This window comes from Solanum pennellii, chromosome 3, assembly GCF_001406875.1.
Source record: "Solanum pennellii chromosome 3, SPENNV200".
Lineage (NCBI taxonomy): Eukaryota > Viridiplantae > Streptophyta > Magnoliopsida > Solanales > Solanaceae > Solanum > Solanum pennellii.
In genome coordinates, this window is record NC_028639.1 from 58511993 (window position 1) to 58530533 (window position 18541).

General features: G+C 35.9%; 1 protein-coding gene across 1 annotated transcript; it reads left to right on the top strand.

Annotated features, from left to right (window-relative positions):
* The first annotated feature begins 4512 nt into the window (after positions 1-4512).
* Positions 4513-17784, top strand: LOC107012754 (quinone oxidoreductase-like protein 2 homolog). Its single transcript, XM_015212675.2, has 6 exons — positions 4513-4874; positions 5208-5316; positions 5428-5519; positions 5603-5861; positions 9047-9190; positions 17308-17784. The coding sequence occupies exons 1-6, from the start codon at positions 4528-4530 to the stop codon at positions 17401-17403; spliced, it is 1047 nt and encodes a 348-aa protein (XP_015068161.1). The 5' UTR covers positions 4513-4527; the 3' UTR covers positions 17404-17784.
* Positions 17785-18541: the final 757 nt, after the last annotated feature.

The following is an 18541-nucleotide window of genomic DNA, read 5'->3' on the forward strand; positions in this document are numbered from 1 at the left end:
TGACAATGGAACTGAGTTCTTTAACATTCAAGTAAATGAGTTGTTGTCCTCTTTTGGTATTATACATCAAAGTAGTTGTGCATATACTCCACAACAAAATGGCATTGTTGAAAGGAAACATAGGCATATACTTGATACAAGTAGAGCTTTAAAATTGCAGTCTCATGTTCCTAGTAGATTCTGGGGTGAATGTGTACAAACTGCAGTCTACTTAATTAATAGGCTACCTACTAGTGTGTTGAATGGACAATCCCCTTATGAAAGGCTGTTTGGAAAGGCTCCAAAACTAGAACATATAAGAGTATTTGGATGTTTATGTTTTGCTACTACATTACCAAGAGGTGGAAAGTTTGAAGCTAGAGCTAAGAAAGCTGTTTTAATGGGTTTTTCTTCCACACAGAAAGGATATAAGCTATATGATCTTGAGGCAAAAATCATGTTCATTAGCAGGGATGTTGTATTCAGAGAGACAGTGTTTCCTTTTAAGCTCATGCAATCTGCTGATACAGGTCCTTGTCCTTTGCTAGCACCCTTCCTTGATAATGTAGATGATGCTAATAATGATGTAAATGATGTAAACTTGGACTCATGTCATGATCATATTGAAGAGAGTTCCAATAACACTGATGGTCTGCAGGAAAGTTCTCATAGTCCTCATAATGAACCTGCAAGTAAGGTGGGATCCAGAAGGACTACCAGAACAAGCAAGCCACCTGTGTGGATCAAAGATTATGTTGTGCCTCATAAGTCTAGTCCTCATTCTATCACTAATCATGTCTGTTATGACAATGTCTCCTCAGGATATCAATCTTATTTACAAGCTTTTTCAGCAGCTGTAGAACCTCAATCTTTTCATGAAGCATCACAAGATGAGAAGTGGATTGATGCTATGAAACAAGAGATTAAGGCTTTAGAAGATAACAACACCTGGACAGTTGTAGACTTACCTCCAGGTGAGAAAGCAATTGGTTCAAAATGGGTTTACAAGATAAAGTATCAGTCTAATGGTGATGTAGATAGATACAAAGCTCGACTTGTTGCCAAAGGATATACTCAAAGAGAAGGACTTGACTATCATGACACTTTTTCTCCAGTTGCAAAGATGGTTACCATTAGAACTGTTCTTAGCTTGGCAGCTTCTTATGGTTGGGATTTATTTCAAATGGATGTTAACAATGCTTTCTTACAAGGTGATTTAATTGAAGACATATACATGGCACTTCCTCTAGGCTTCCAAGGACAGGGGGAATCTAAGGTCTGCAAGCTAAGGAAGTCACTTTATGGTCTTAAGCAGGCTTCTAGACAATGGAATATTAAATTCACTGAAGCATTGTTGGAAGCAGGATACTCTCAAAGTGTTCATGATCACTCTCTTTTTATTAGAAAGGAAGGAACTGAAATGATTGTGATCTTAGTATATGTTGATGATCTTTTGATAACTGGAAATAGCTCCAGAATGGTTCAAGAAGCCAAAGACACATTACACAAAAATTTTAAAATGAAAGACTTGGGAAGCCTCAGATATTTTTTGGGGATTGAAATCTTGAAGTCCAAAGAAGGGTTGTTATTGAACCAAAGAAAGTATGCTTTACAACTAATCTCAGAGGCTGGATTGAGTGGAGCAAAGACTGTAAGCACTCCTTTAGAATTCAATCAAAAGTTGACTAGTGTAGAGTTTGATCAACACACTGGTGGATCTGATGATGCAGAGCTAGAAGATGTTACAGCATACCAAAGATTGATTGGTAAGTTGCTGTATTTGACAATTACCAGACCTGACATTTGTTTTAGTGTTCAAGTTTTGAGTCAATTCATGCAGCACCCTAAGGTTTCACATTGGGAGGCAGCATTAAGGGTAGTAAGATATATAAAAAGATCCCCAGGACTTGGAGTAATGCTTAAAAGAGGTACTGGGGTTACAAAACTCACAGGATACTGTGACTCAGATTGGGCATCATGTCCAAACACAAGAAGATCCATAACTGGATACATGGTAAAGCTTGGAGATTCTCTTATTTCGTGGAAATCAAAGAAACAGCAGACAGTAAGTAGGAGTTCAGCTGAAGCTGAGTATAGAAGTCTGGCAGCTCTTGTTGCTGAGCTGATCTGGTTAGCAGGCTTACTTAATGAATTACATTTTCCAGGTGCTACTCCAATTTCAGTGTTCACAGATAGCAAATCAGCCATTCAAATAGCTGAAAATCCAGTTTTTCATGAGCGTACGAAACACATCGATATCGATTGTCATTTCATTCGAGAAAAGGTAAAGTCAGGGTTCATTGACATTCAACATTTGTCCACTACCATGCAGCCTGCTGATATTTTGACAAAAGGACTAGGAGCCAGTCAACATCATCTCCTCATGACCAAACTTGGTGTGCTAGATGTCTTTCACCCTTCAGTTTGAGGGGGTGTATTGAAATATAGATATGATGATGTGTAGTTTTATGATTGGTTAGTTCAAATAGTAGTTGGAGTCACATGTGTTAGTTAGAATCACATGGTTGTCACACATTTTCCATTTTTCTGTTAGTGTTAGTTATAGTTAGTTGAAGAGTTAGTTTGTGGTTAGTTTTTGATTCTCTATATATATAGATAATACAGCATAGATGTAAATAAGATGAATCAATAAGAAAAAGGAAGACAGATTACTTCCAAATTCTCCCTGCAAAACTATCTCTACGTTTCTTCTTTCTTTCTTTCTTCTTCTTCTTCTTCTGTTCCTCTGTCTTTCTGTGCGTGTGTGAGTTCACAAATCTAATACAGGGCATAGCAAAAAACACAAACCAATTTATTATCAACATATAACCTTGATAAATTTAAAATAAACATTATAAAATTCCTTACAAAATCTAAAGAAATGAACTTAAACTTCAAAGTTATAGCATTTACCATAATATGCGGTAAATATAGAAAAATGCGAAAACAACATAAATTAGATGAATTTGGAAAGTGAAAAATAAGTGCAATCACATACTCCTAAGTAATTTTTTTTTTAAAATGAGACTAAGTAGTCAATAAATTGTCATGAAATCTCGAATCACTATAATAAGAAAGTGAAAAATATATGCAATCAAATTAATTTGTTTTAGAGGAACTTAAAGGAAAGTATACAATAATAATAATATTGTCATGAAAAACTTTTTTTTTTTTGGCAAAATTCTCGTGGCCACCATTTCTGTGTGAATGACAATATTAAGATTAGTAACTTCAAAAGAAAAATAAGTAATTTTCAATGTGCATAAAGTATTTCACAATATTCGCAATATTTCACAACCCATGTTGATAAGAAAATGGTCGTGGCGCATCTTGAATAAAACCTCAATATTCGCAATATTTCACAAAACTAATAGAAAGACACCTCCCATGTTGATAAGAAAATGGTTGTGGCGCATCTAGATCTTGAGCTAGTCAATGAAATATTTTAAATAATTTAGAAAGCTTTTACAAGTACAAAAAGTTATTATGAAATATCATACCTTCTTAGTTATGGTAAATCAAATATAAAGTGCTCGCTGACATGTGCAATTAGCTTCCATATATGATTGCAACAAAATCTCATATAATCAAATTTGATATTCTGTAAAGGTGAGATGTAAGAAAATCATCTACAAATCATACTACCGTTCAAAGCAATCTAAATATATATCATAAAAATATTATTTTCTTCTACATAAAATTTAAGATTTATAACAAAAATAAGTTTAAAAGAAAAAAAAAGAGATAGATTTGCTAGTCAGGAAACATACCTCAAAGCTTGATGGCAATTGATCATTGTTGTTATTCATTTTCCAGAAATAATCTGGGAGTGACATCTCATCTTTCTTATATTTCTAATTTTTAATTGTTGATTACCAGTTAGGCATAATACATATATTAGATCTTAAATTTGACTTCAAATTTTAACTTTGACCTCCAACTTTCATAATGCACAAACATACACTTTAGTTATCTAACTTTAAAATAAATAAACACATGAGTCCTACATGACACAATACACATAGGATACCACGTAGGACAAAAAATGACATTTAGGATATGTGTTTATTTGTTCAACTTTATACAAGTTTAAGTGTCTACTTGTGCACACTCAAAGTTGAAGGATATAAATGTGATTTGAAGTCAAGTTAAAGAATACATTTATGTGTAATGCCTACTAATTAATTCAAATCCTAATTAATGGGGGGCAAGCAGTAGTTGACCTAGGAGATACAAAAGGCCTATCTGTTAATTAAGATTTAGGAGTTGCAAAAGTTTTGAAAGTAAACGGATGTCTTTTCCTATGCATAGAGTAAAAGCTTAGAATTAATAGAACCTTTTTCTTTTAATTCATTGACTTGATCATGTTACACATTAATTTAAAATGTGATAAATATATATACTTTGTGAAAAATTTAAGGAAAATAAATAAATATTATTTTTAGCATTAGAGGCATGTCATATCAATAACTTTAGTTTTTCATAGTGAACACACCTCAAGTACAAAAAGGGTATGTGGAGTGCATAAGACACGATTACTGGGAAGAAATGGAAGCTCTACTTGTAAGAAAGCTGGGCGACCCAACTCTGCCACCAAATGCATCGGAGAATTCGTCACTCGATCTCTCAACCTCCCACCCTATACCTAATTTGGAATCGCCAACCTCCGTTAGAGTTCGAATCAAAGCCGCCAGCTTGAATTTCGCAAATTATCTCCAAGTCCTTGGCAAATACCAAGAGAAACCTCCGTTACCCTTCATCCCTGGCTCCGATTACTCCGGCGTTGTTGAAGTCGTTGGCCCTAATGTCACTAAGTTCAAAATTGGAGACCTCGTTTGCTCTTTTGTTACCCTTGGCTCATTCGCTCAATTCATCGTCGCCGATGAATCCGACTTGTCAGTTATTCCTTATTCTCTTCTGGTTTATTATTTATTTTAAGCGGTGCGAATGTAGAAAGCTTTATTTACCAGTTTTTTAATGATCCCGATTAGTAGTGAAATGAAATGGGCCCAATAGAGCAGAATGGATATGGATGAGTTATGTAGTCCAATTTAACTTAGTTAATTGATTGAACAATTGGAATTAGTGTAGTTTGTGCGTGGTAATTGATGCATATAGTTTAAATACACTAAAAATGGGAAGTGTACTAGGTTGGTCTTTGTATATGAGACTTTCTGTTTTGATTTAATGGTTCAAAAAAGTGTCTTAAGTTTGTTTTGGAATTGAAGGTTTCAAGTACCTGATGGGTGTGATCTAGTTGCAGCTGGTGCACTTCCTGTTGCATATGGGACATCACATGTGGCACTGGTGCATAGAGCGCAGCTGCGTCCCAAACAGGTAGGTCACCTTCCTTTGGTTTTTGGGGAGAAAAGGGTCATGCCAGTTTGTTACATGATTTATTTACACACCTAAAAGCATGCGACATCTGTTGGTTATCCTGTTATATAGGTTTTACTAGTGCTTGGAGCAGCTGGAGGCGTTGGGATTTCGGCGGTACAAATCGGGAAGGTTTGTGGAGCGACAGTTATTGCAGTGGCTAGGTACTTGTAGATTCTTATGTATACAAGAAAGTTGATTTAAGTTTTTATACTAAAATTATCCTTGCTTGTCTGTTGAATCTTAGGGGAAATGAAAAGGTGCAGTTTTTGAAGTCCTTAGGTGTTGATCATGCAGTAGACTTGAGCAGTGCAAATGTCATCGAAAGTGTCAAGGGCTTCCTGAAGTCAAGAAAGCTCAAAGGGGTCGATGTCTTGTATGATCCAGTCTGGGGGAAACTTACAAAAGATAGCTTAAAGCTATTAAATTGTGGGGCACAAATTCTGGTTATTGGATTTGCAAGTGGGGAAGTACCTGTCATCCCAGCCAACATTGCGTTGGTGAAGGTATGTCCTTTAAACACCCTAACTGTTTTCCCGATTACCCATTTGGTTCTTTACTTGTAATGCAGTTAATTGTACAAGAAATGTTAGTGCTCAATAGAAATGTATTACTCTACTTTGTTAGTATCTTACCAAGATGTATCCCTGTTCAGTTAATGAAATTCATCTTCCACTGCAAATTGATGTCCTATGTTAGATCACTTTGGAGTCGAGAAGGCTTCTTAAATTCCGTAATGTTAAATTGTGAAATCTGTAACTCCCCTCTTTGTTGTCTTGAAACTGAATGGGTAGAGAACATTAGTGAAAATGGTCTTGATGGTTATGTAGTGTGTGAAGCAGGTATATTGGAGACACAGGTTAAAGAGTTGAAAAGGCTATTAAATAATTATTGGAGTTCCATTTTCAAAATAATAATAATTATTATTGGATTTTGTTGTTTAATTCGGTTTGTAGGCTACATGCTATATCTTGGATTAAGTTTGAACTCGTGAAGCCTGTGAATTATTGTTACTAGACTTGTCTATGCATGTGATTCAACTTTATATGTGCTTCAGCTACCATTATTGGTTACTAGTGCAGCAATTTGTTGAGTATTTTCACTTCCGAGTAAAGATCTTCTAACGATACAATGATACATGCATAGATTGTGTTATTCTTAGATCCACACAAGTTTTTCTCATTATGTGCAGTGTAGAAGACACCTATCTAGTCATGGTGCTTAGCGTTGCAAGTTTGGAGTAAGATTTGTGAGAGAATCAAGCCAGATCTGATTTGCTTGAAGCTGAAATAAATAATTACTATTAGTATGTGCTTGATTTGGTCTGCCTCAGTGCTTTTATGATTCAAATTACTCTTCTAGATAATTTTGGTCGAATGGTAGAATCAAGATTTAACATGCAACTGACGATGTTACTTGTTAAAAAGGGCACATGCATGATTAGAACCAAAATGGTGAATAAATGAAGAACAAATATGCAAAGCAACTATTATTAAACCTACTACTGTAATGACCCACAAAATATATAAGGCAAAAAGGTCTAGAAACTTTTTTCTGATATCACTAAAATGGGCCTCGGCGCAACATTATTTGCCCACAAAACAGAACTTTTTTTCCGAGTACTAAGAATCTGTTTGGATTATCTGATTGGTATCTAAGTGCTGAAAAACAATTTTAAGTGCTACAACTGATCTGATATATAAGCAATTACATGTTTGGATTAGTGTTCAAATTGATAATAATCCGTAGATGTGTTTGGTAAAAAAGTGTTGTTAAAATTGTTATTTTGTTAAAATGACAAAAATACTCTAGCGATTTCACAAAAAGTTAGAGATGTAAAATTATATTTTTAAGAAAAAGTCTGCATAACAAATATGGAATGGAAAGGAAGGTAGGACTTTTTGCTTTCAATAAGGTATTTGAGAATTTTAAAAAATATTTAGAAATAAAATAGAAAAACACTTGGTCAAACCTCAAACCGAAAGTGCTTATAATCTAAAAAGCCATAAGTTGGGAGTGACCAACTTATTGCTTTTGCTGATTCAATTTGTTTGAGTGTTTACTAGATCCAAATAAGCAATGTGCTTACAAGCCATTTTGACCACCTTATAATCTTCGCCAAACACCCTCTAAATTACAGTTGGGCTAGAGGTGATGTTGGACATGGAAATAGGTTGCTTTAGCTCCTAGGCAACTTCTAATACAACCACATACCCAGTGAAATCCTACGAAGTGGGGTTTGAGGAGGGTAGAGTGTACGCGTATCTTACCACTACCTCGAGGAGGTAGAGAGGTTGTTTCAAAAGTCCTTTGGCTCAAGTGCATCAAACCCAATTAAAAAAAAGAAAACAATGAAGAAAGCATGGTCGTTAATAAGAAAGGCAGTGCAAAGTCTACCAGAAAGATACAATAACAACAGTGTAATATGTGATAATTGAAATACAATACACAACATATGACAAGAACCACAAGGGTACGATTAGTACTAAGACATATACTACCAAGCCTAAACCAACGCACGACAAGACAACACTCATCCATACTAACCTTTTACCCTAATGCATGACCTCCACTCCTTTCTGTCTAGATTCATGTCCTCGGCGATATGAAGCAGCGCCAAGTCCTGTCTAATAATCTCTTTCTAATACTTCTTTGGCCACCTCTACCCCTCCAAATACCCCCTACAACCGGCCTCTTGCACCTCCTTACTGGGGTGTCAGCACCTCCTTTGCACATGACCAAACTTAGGCAACTTTTATAAGGTGAAGAAAAAGATAGATGAGAGAAACAGATTCTGAAGTTTTTCCATTGTATTAAGGTTGAATGCTTCAGCAAGAATCAGTGATTATGATCTTTATTGAGGTTTAGGGCTTGCGGGAGTGGGAGTGGGAGAATACTGACAGAATGTTTGGAGAAAAGGGCTGCACGAAGAAAGAACTAGTGGAGCAGAATGGGACAGTGGAGAAGGGTGTAGCAAGACGTAGAAAGATGGAAGAAGATGAGAATAATTTCTTATAGCAGCCAATTCCAGGTTTAATCTCTTAGGATTGATCATGGGTTGAAGATTGGAGCATCAGATCTTATGCCGTATATTCATCTTACACGTACATGCCCCAAATGAAATAATCTGCTGGTCAAATTGTGTATCTCTGAATTAGAAATGTCCAAGGCTGCTAAGTTGAGTTAAGCATGTTCTGGGCACGACTAGCTCCTTGCACCACTAATTGGTTTCAATACAAGTAGGTTAAAGTTCATGTTCACAATATAGACTGTGTCATAATTCAGACCACATCTACTATGTTGAAACATGCTAGTAGCATAACATTTCTCAATCTGGAAGAATCTTAAGTGTCGAAATTCACGGTATTGTCACAAGAGGATGGCAAGACATATAATAGTAACTGCTTTCTTCTAAGACATGTTGCTCCTAAATAATTGCATCAGAGGTCTCTCCACCTTTTGTTTCATTATATGAACTAGCTACTTCCAACTATCCAGGAGACTAATAATACAAGCAGCATGAGTAACAATTAACTTTTCTTACTTTTTATCTCTGTTTATCCGTCACCCTTTTCTTACTTTTTTTTAATCTCTGTTTACCTCCCTCACAAATCAAAAGAAAAAGTAGAAAGCATATTTGTTTTCCTTGTATAGTAATAGCATAATTTTTTCTACAATTTTCGTTTTGCAGAACTGGACAATTCACGGACTGTATTGGGGAAGCTATAAGATACATCAACCCAATGTGCTTGGAGATTCTCTGAAGGAGCTTCTAGCTTGGTTGTCTAAGGGTTTGATTACAGTCAACATTTCTCATACATTCAGCCTGACAGAGGTAAGAGCTATGGCCTTTATTACTTATCAAATCCATGAAAAGTAAGAGAAGGATTCTAGAAATGTGTAGGGAAATTAGTATTTCATATTTGAAAAGGCTGATATACAATTCACCTGAATTCATTTTGGCAAGCGCAAAACCAGTATATAAAACTAAAGCTCATGCTTGTCAAATATAGTATAAAAGATTGCCGATTAGGATAATTTTATGCTAATTGAGAGTGATTAATTACTATTTTTTTTGCAAACATGAATTGAATTTTTTTGAACAATTTTTCGTAAAAATTGTATCTTTATCCCGGAGCTTGAGAATTCTGATAGTTGAGGAAGTTTGATTATTAAATAAATTAATTAATTAAGGAAGAGTAATGGCACACCTCAAGTAGACAAATATAATTCAGAGGGGATGAGTGAGCCATGTCACGAATCCACCTGTTGAAATTAGTGATTTTGTTCACCTTTCACCAGCCTTCGTACAGTATGAATGGTTCTTACGAATACTTTCAATCCTTCTTGTCCCTTCTAATAATCATACTCCCTTCGGATATACAATGAAAAGAAAGAAACAAAAATTATAAAACACGAAGAATAGTATTCAATGATTCCCTATTGATCGACAAATGTTGGTTTCTTTCAAATATCTTTGTGACACTTCTAGGGTTGATACTAATTCTTTCTTGCAATAGAATTAATATACAACCGTAGAACGTCTGACAACGAATTAAACAGTGGAGAAACTCAATCATCTCTTGCGATTAATAATTTAATATCGCCTCAAGAAATCAAGTGAACACATGAGAAAAAGACAAAAAGTAATCGCTAATCAAACCATAGGTTTCATCTTAACTCGACTACAAAAAGTTTGCTCCATACGTTGAGAAAAATCAACCATTGTTAAATTAAACATTAACAAGTTTATAATTCAAGAGACGAGAAGAGAAGATGAATCAAAACTAAGAAGAAACTTGTGATAAATCTTCAAACTATCATCAAAACTTGGAATTTTGTGTTCATTTTCTCTCTTTTCATCCAAAAGATGTGTTCTGTCCCCTCCACCCTAGCTTCCTCCAAAAATCCCTTTTTATATCCCTCTCGCACAAAGCTAAAATAAATGAGCTTAAATTCTGCATTCTGTCGTACCGTCGTGAGGACCAAAACTTCACCACTGCGATGGTCATTGCTGGTTTACAAATTCCTGAAGTAGTGTCGAAGCGGTCAAAACTTGATTGCTGGGACGATCCGGGCTGTTTTGCATCCCAATGTTTGTTCAGCTAATTCTCTTTCATTTCTTGCATTTCTTTCGCTTGAATCTTGTGTATTTTCTCCTTGTCTCCTTCATTGCACACCTATCATTAAAACAACATAAATAGTGAGGAATTACGACATATAATACTCAAAACTCAACAATCTTATATGAGAAGAAGCATTAATACACATATCAATGTGACTTATCAAACTCCCCCACACTTGAACCATTGCTTGTCTCGAGCAAAAACAAAGAACCCCAGAAAAACAACAGTTGAAGGATACCAATTATAAGTTTAGAGCTTTGTTAATCAGCGAACTTGACTTAGATCTACCAAGAGAGTAGAGCACCATTTTTCTTGCTCATAGTCACGTGTTGACAATAATTCTTGCATCCCTGGAATCCCTATGCCTCACCAAACGGATTACCCCAGATTCACAAAAGGTATCAAGCCAATAAATGCAAAATGAAGGGTAATTTTCAAGAACTATGACACTCACACTGAGCAAAGAATTGTTTTGCCACATAGAAGAGTACCATAAGCATGCTTGTTTTGTTGCTATCCACTAATATAGGAGTTCTCAAGTAATGATCAAGTAGTGCTTTTCATTTGGTTGTAATGTGGATGTTGTAAGACTGTCATATTAGAGAAAATTTTTCTTTTCTCTCTCATCCCCACACCCACTGTTTTTACTTAACTTAACTTACGCATCTGCCGTTGGCCACCGCTCCTCCGATCCCGGTGGTGGGCCATACCATAATTTCCAACCTTATTTTCCTCCACTTCCCTCCACTCAAATGCTAGTTACTTCTTCCACTTCCCAAAATCCTAATGTAAACTTTCCTACAGATTCTCAATCCCCAACCTCGTTACAAATTATTGTACTTTATTGAATCCAAACAATCTGAATCAGTCTGCTTTACCTGCAAATACTACTATTGATCCTATTCTGTTGAGACAGGTTGATTATGACAATGGTGTTCCAGTAGATTAATGAACAGAGGCTGAAGTTACTCGTACGAACATTATCGAATACTTACGATATGCAGTGGTTGGTATGTTTTTGTACGGCTAGCCTGATATGAAAGATATAAGGAAAGGAATACATGTGTAGTGTGTATCAATAGTACTTGTTACATAAGAGTTTTGCACAACAAGCACATACTAATTAGATGTGCTTTTTTGGAGGACTTTGCCAATTTGTTGTCCAAACATGCATACTACATGAAGGATAAGAAAGTATAGCTTATCAGATATTTAGATGCGCCTACTGATCTATAATTCGACTTTGAGAGTCTTTGGATAAATTACACAGGGTATGGCATAAATCTTGTTTCCTAATCTTTTTGCCTACATTATTTATAAAAGAATTTTTATTCACATTAGCCTCAGCAGCGGGTAAACCTCTTCACTTAGATTTGACCACCATTAATAGAACCAGCCCTAGTTGTGCTAGAGTCCAGGTTCAGGTTGACCTATTCTAGTTTCTCAGAGTCTGTGAGAATGGAAATTAAGGCTGAGGCTATGGGAATTATTCATAAAGATGTTGTGAAATTACACTACAACTATCGTCCTAGTACTGTTCTGAATGTAAGTTACAAGGCCAAAACACAACCCATTGCAGAGTATTGCATCCTGAGTTGAGGCCGGCCCGAAAGGACACCTTTGATGACTAAGGCAAATGTTACTTTCTTTTTTGTCCTTATGTTAAACAATCTGGTTGTCAGACGTACTGACAGCATGAGTTTAGAAACTCAGGAACAAAATATAGAACTTAAGGATGTGTCTGGTATGGAGAATAACATTTTCCAATTTTCCTATGTTTGTTTGGACAAAATTTTGGAATAACATTTTGGATAACATGTCCTCTAGGTAAACAAGTAAAACGACTTCCTTAATGGAAGTAGGGAAAACGAGTTCATTGTCTCCTTCGAACCCACCCAATGACCTCACCCCCACCTCCACCCCTTGACCATCACTCATACCACCGCCTCCGAGGCCCTAGACTCCAATCCCTCCTACTTCCATAGTATTTTGCCAGATTATATATAATTGGTCTTGTGATAATATATTTTTTCTTACTTCTTCATTCAGAAATATTTTTGCTTACTTACCAAACACTAGAAAATAAGTAGGAAATCACTTATATTCCTAAAAAGCATTTTCTAGGACAGTTTCCGTCATTCTAAACACACCAGTATTGCTCGTTACTTTTTTTAAGAGAACCCTAACAATGTTAAAATTAATTGGGATTTTATGCTATAATTTGAACTTATGGACTCAAACTCCCGCCAACCTTAAAAGATAAGGACAAAAGATGTTAAATTGTTACTACTGTATATCACATGTTTAAGTTCAACTTATTTGATATCAGATACATTTCAATGTACTAAGTCCAATAATTTGCAATTACTAGCATAATTTCTTAGTCAAATAAATTTATGTCAATGCAAAGGAGCAGAAACAGAAGGATTAACTGTTATTTACAGGTCAAACTTTTTGCCTTTTAAAGAGAAAAGTGAAATGAGAAATCCCTGTTTAACGCACTTGGGTCAGAACAGAAGTAGTTTTAAAAAAAAAAGTGCAAGAAGGTTTAAGGAAGATGCAGGGGTGAAAAAAATGCACTTTAGGCACAATTTTCAAAAAGAAAATCTACAAGTCGTCCCCTCAGGGCTTTTATATTCCTCTCTGGTTGTCTTTCACCACCGGAGTTTTGCGGCTTTTTTCATTTCTCTCTCTTCTCCTCCATCTGTTTCTTTCCCCGAGATGGAAAACATGATTTTTTTTTCGAATGGGAGGGAAATGTTATGACCTTATGAGGTCCCATTCTGCATCATGAATATGGTCCGACAGGGTGGAAAGTACTAGACTCAGTGAGAAGGATGATTCTAAGCAAGGCTGCACTTATATAGTTGTGCAAGAGATTTCATGAAGCTTCTTGCAACATAGGGCAGAGCTTTATATAGTGGAGATGTAGAGATATTTGTACCCACGTTTATTGCACACAAAAGTTCAATAAATATGGTAGATTTATTTCAATCATTGCAGTCAAATGTCATAGCAGGTCAATTAGTATTATTCCAGAAAACCATTTCAATGAAGGATGGGGGAGACTTGCTGAAAATGTAGAGGAGTTTATTAATGAAAAATCAAGTACAAAAGGTGTAGCTATCACACCAAGAGTTCGGCTAAATAAACCCTTTACTAGAACGTAAATTACGAAGAGGCTATTACAAGAAGTAAATGGAATCAACTGACTGAAGACAAGCCTTTGATGTAGGAAAGCACACACGAGGAAAATGCTCTGTCATGCAGATGCTTGGTGGGAAGTTTCACTGTTGGTGTAGAGGCCTATCCGGAATGATGTGAGGAGATGAGCAAGCCAACCTAGAGAGAAATCCCCAATTTACAAGTGTATGATATGAATGGTTTTCTTTTCCTGTTTGAATTCCATTCGAGAAGAGATGCGGAGCATATCCTTATGGGTGATTGGAGGAGAAAGGGCAAAACCTGAACCTTGAATGGTGGTCGCCGATGATAGATGCGTTGCAGGAATCCTTCAGATTCGAGTGTTTTGAATTAGACATGCGCCTGGGCATGAGTGTTCTTTGAATTTGCTGGGCCCACATGTGGGCTGTAGTGACTTGACATGTGGGTCAGATTTAAGAATGGGAAGGGATTTAATTCCTGATGGGCCAAACTCTATTAGGCTCACTTCTAAGAAGCTCATTGGTCTAAATACAACACAACCTTCAGCCACTCTTTGAAGCTATTTATTCAAGCCCAATATTGTTTAAAATTCATTCACACAATTGGCTGAAGCTATTCGAGTGCAGAACAACTTGGAGGTGAGTAATTTTGTCAATTTTGATGTAGAATTAGGAGGTTGAGCTTTACATGAAGGGAAAGAAAGAAGGGTGGTGCAGCGGAAAAAGAAAACAGACAAGGATACGTTAGAAAAACAAAATCATGGGGAGATTCTGATAATTGACGAGGTTATCTAAAGTCAAAATCAAAGAGAGAAGGAGACAGATTTTCCAAACAATTTGGAAATCATGTACGCAGAGTCAAAACCAGTTCCACTCCAGATTGACATCAGTTCACTAGGGGAAGATATGGAAGCAAATGCAACTGAATGGGTTCACGCGAACATATTAAATTTGAGCCAACTATTTGGAGTTGATCTTAAGGGGTGTAAGAGGGGAAGAACATGCTTCATTGATGAAACTTAATGAGAGGGATAAGAAGAATGGGTTGGGGGAAGGTCTGAAAGTTACAAATGAGAACAACATAGTCCCGTAAGAAATCAGAAATTTATTCTTCGATGTGAATTTCAAGTATAGAGAGCCAAGATCTAGTGGGAGAATTCTAACTCTCAATCAATCATGAGAGAAAAATCTGTCTTGGAATGTAAGGGGGTTAAATTGAGAGAGCAAGAGGGGGATAGTGAGGAAATTATTAAAGCAGTGGGAGGCTGATGTTCTAGTTCTTGTTGATACAAAATTAGAGGGATCAATAGATAACATTTTACAAAGCATTTGGAGTAACAGATGGATGGGGTGTAAATGAAGGAGCTCAAGGGAGTAGTGGTGGGATCTTAATACTTTGGGATAGGAGAATCTGGAGGGGGAGCTGTTTCTGAATGGAAACCTAAGTATAACTGGAACATTTTCAGGAGTAAATGATGATTTCAGTTGGTATCTCAGTGCAGCAGTATACGCAGACTGCAACAGAATAAATAGGAGAGTATTATGGCAAGAAATATTAGAGCTGAAGCATAACATTAACGACCTTGTGTAGTTTATGGTGACTTCACTGTCACTAGATATCCAAAGAGAACAAATTATCACAGACTAACCGGTGCTATGTCAGAATTTTCATCCTGCATTGAGGAAATGAAATGGTTGATCTTTCTTTTTGTGGAGGCTTTTTCACCTGGAGAAAGGGAGAGAATAATATTTGTCCTTCTAGAATTGACAGATCTCTAAATTGTGCAGAGTGGGGTGAGAATTTTACACTTATAATTCAAAGCAGTCTTCCCAAAATTGTCCTACGGAGATGAAGGGTGGAAAAATTCTTATTTTAAAATTGAAACATGCTGGTTAGAGGTGGAGTGTTTCATAGAGAAGGTGAAAGATTGGTGTGATTGGCACACCATGTAATATTTTGGCGGAAAAAGTTAAAAATGTTGAAGTGAAGCTTAAGGTGTGGAGCAAAAATAATAAGGGTTCTGGAAACAAAGGAAGGAAGATATTCTCAATTAAATTTCTAATTGGGAAACAATTCAGGAACAAAGGCCCCTTGCGGATGATGAACTGCTGCAAAAGACACATATGGCATGGAATTTGAAGATGTGGTAAGAAAGGAAGAATTAGATTGAAAGCAAAGACCAAGAATCCAATGGCTAAAACAACATGACAAGATCAGACGATTTTTCCACAGAATTGCAACTTCTCATGAAAGATTTAATTATATAGACCAATTGGAAGTGGATGGTGATATTGCTAAGGATCAAGTTGTGATCAAAGAGGACGTGCATAATTTCTATAAGAACCTATACAAGGAGGCAGAACAATGGAGACCTGAGTTGAGTCTGCGGGAGGCTACAATGATCACTGAAGAAGAAAAAGTAAGGTTGCAGAGCCTTTTGAGGAAGAAAAAATAAGGGTATGTTTGAACTTATGTGCAAAGGAGAAAGCCCCGGATCCTGATAGATATCCGATTGCATTATTCTAGACTTTTTGGGCCCTGTTGAAGGAAGACATCATCAATACAAATCAATTTTCACTCTAATCAGATTTTTTAGAAGAGTTTTAATGCAACTTTTATCGCTTTAATCCCAAAGAAACCTGGAGCATCAGAGTTGAAGGATTTTAGGCCAATCAGCCTGGTGGGGGAGTCCACAAGATCTTCTCTTGTGAATTTTTGAATTTAAGAGATGACCAATTACAAACAGTCTTTCTTTTTTCTTTTCACTTTGGTGGACCTTCCACACAATGTATGTCTCTAGGTGGTGTCTATCAAGCTCTTCTAAAGCTTTCATGCTATCCATACTATTCATTTTGTTATCAGGTATGTAAAAGTTGGTTCAGACACTTGCGTTATCAAAACAAAAATAATAATAAAAAGAAGCTCTGTACTGGCATTATGGATTCCAGAAACCTAGCGCTCCATCAAAATCAGAAACAAATTCGAATTACACCAAGTACTTTTAAAGACCAAGTACATCCGCTTTTCAGAACAGGAATAATCTCCTCCCCTAAGAGCATCTACAATGTCATTCTAGCCATACTTTGTCTACATAATACATAAGCAAATGGTCTTCATTTCCTCGGTTTTTTGTAGTCTTTTCAACCCTTCAAACTACATAGAGCTTGCTCAACATTAGCTGGCATAAACCATTGAATCCCAAAGTTAAGTGTTCACTTTGAGATCATTAAGTGTTATTCACTTAAATGATGTCAAAGTGGTAGTTTACTGCCACATAAAATATAGATCAATCAGCTATGACTTTTTCAAGGCGTTAGGGAGCTAGTTCGTTGTTTATGCTCTTGGAAAACCTAATGTAGTGGTTTCCACCATGCCTTAGCAAATTTAGCTGAAAACTATGATGTTCTTTCCCTACTTTAAGCCAACTGTAGTCATATAACACCTCCAACAAAGCAACCACTTGTTGGGATGATTACGCGACTTAGGAAGCTGCATTATGATATCATCTAAAAGGGATCATGGTAAGTGTAGGTTTTTTTCAAAAGCTATGTTACATATTTATGTCACTGGTGTGTTTTTTAAGCCGAAATATCGTAGATATATAACTTTTGTCGATTGTTATAGGATTGAAGCAACACACATTGTTGTTTCCTTTTTGCAGGCCCATCTTGCTTTTACTGCACTCAAAGATAGGAGAGCAATTGGCAAGGTGATGATAACATTTGATGGTGGGAAAATCGTCAAGTCCAAGCTTTAATTGTAGTGATCGACTCGGAATGAGACGAGGTGCACAAGATTTTCCTGCTGCGTGACTATCAAGATTATGCACCATCCTATGGCTTTTTGTCACAAGGAGGTACTGCAATCAATAAATATGTGGAGCTTGTATTTTGTATTTATGAAAGAAAGAAATATAAGGTAATAGATGTTATTGCAACGTAAAAATAAATGTACATGAAAATTTGAGTGAAACAAAGTAAAATCTAGTTTGAGTATTACTTCTTTTATGTTCAAAAAGCATTTTCAGAATATAATGTCCTATCATAATTCAAATCACATTCTATCATGTTGCAGCATATAAGTAGTTCAGCCTTAGAGTAGAAATTTCTATCTCAATCTAAATAATGTTACTTCCTAACTTCCTTTTTATGTCGCGTCACTTTGCTTGGATATGAAGTTGTAAATATTTGTTTCTACTTGCGTATTAATGTACATGTAGATGTTGAAGAAACTATAGAAGCCATTTGCTAGATTCGCTAATAAAAGTTATTTTGTGTCCAACTACCCATCAGGGTGGCTTAGTGGTTTGAGCTTTAGACTTTTATGTTGGAGATCTCAAGTTTGTCTTCTGGATCGAGCTTGCCACCGGGCTTATCTAGTGCGGATTACCTCTCTTATGTGGTTTGCGAGCTATTGCCTAGGAGTGTGGGCTTTATCCTGTGCACACCCAAAAAATAGTGCTTGCAGATTTCTCTTTGTCCTCTCACCTCTAAGGTGAATATTGATTTTAAAATCTTAAATATTAGGTGAAATTGATTTTAAAATCTTAAATATTAGGATATTTTATATGGTTCAAATAACTAAAAACATAAAGAAATGAAATTTTAGTTAAATTTTAAAGTATAAGGATTTTTTACCTATTACAAATGAGTAAGTAAAGATCTCAAACTCCTAAACGTTAGGATAATATAATTAAATGACAACTATTCGCGTAAATGACAATTTTGTTTATTATAATATTTTTTAATGAAGAACATAAAATTCAATCCACATTTATATCGACGTTCCTGCTTTTAAAATAATATTGAACTAGGCTTGTTAGGACAAATAAATGGATTACTTTTTGCTTCTCTCCTCAAAATAATAGCCGACAAATATATATTTATATATATATA

Bases quoted from the DNA above. Each gene is read 5' to 3' on its own strand.
- LOC107012754 (XM_015212675.2), top strand. From the start codon at position 4,528: ATGGAAGCTCTACTTGTAAGAAAGCTGGGCGACCCAACTCTGCCACCA. The intron at 5,520-5,602 runs GTACTTGTAGAT...GTTGAATCTTAG, and splicing joins ACAGTTATTGCAGTGGCTAG to GGGAAATGAAAAGGTGCAGT. The intron at 9,191-17,307 runs GTAAGAGCTATG...TCCTTTTTGCAG, and splicing joins ATACATTCAGCCTGACAGAG to GCCCATCTTGCTTTTACTGC.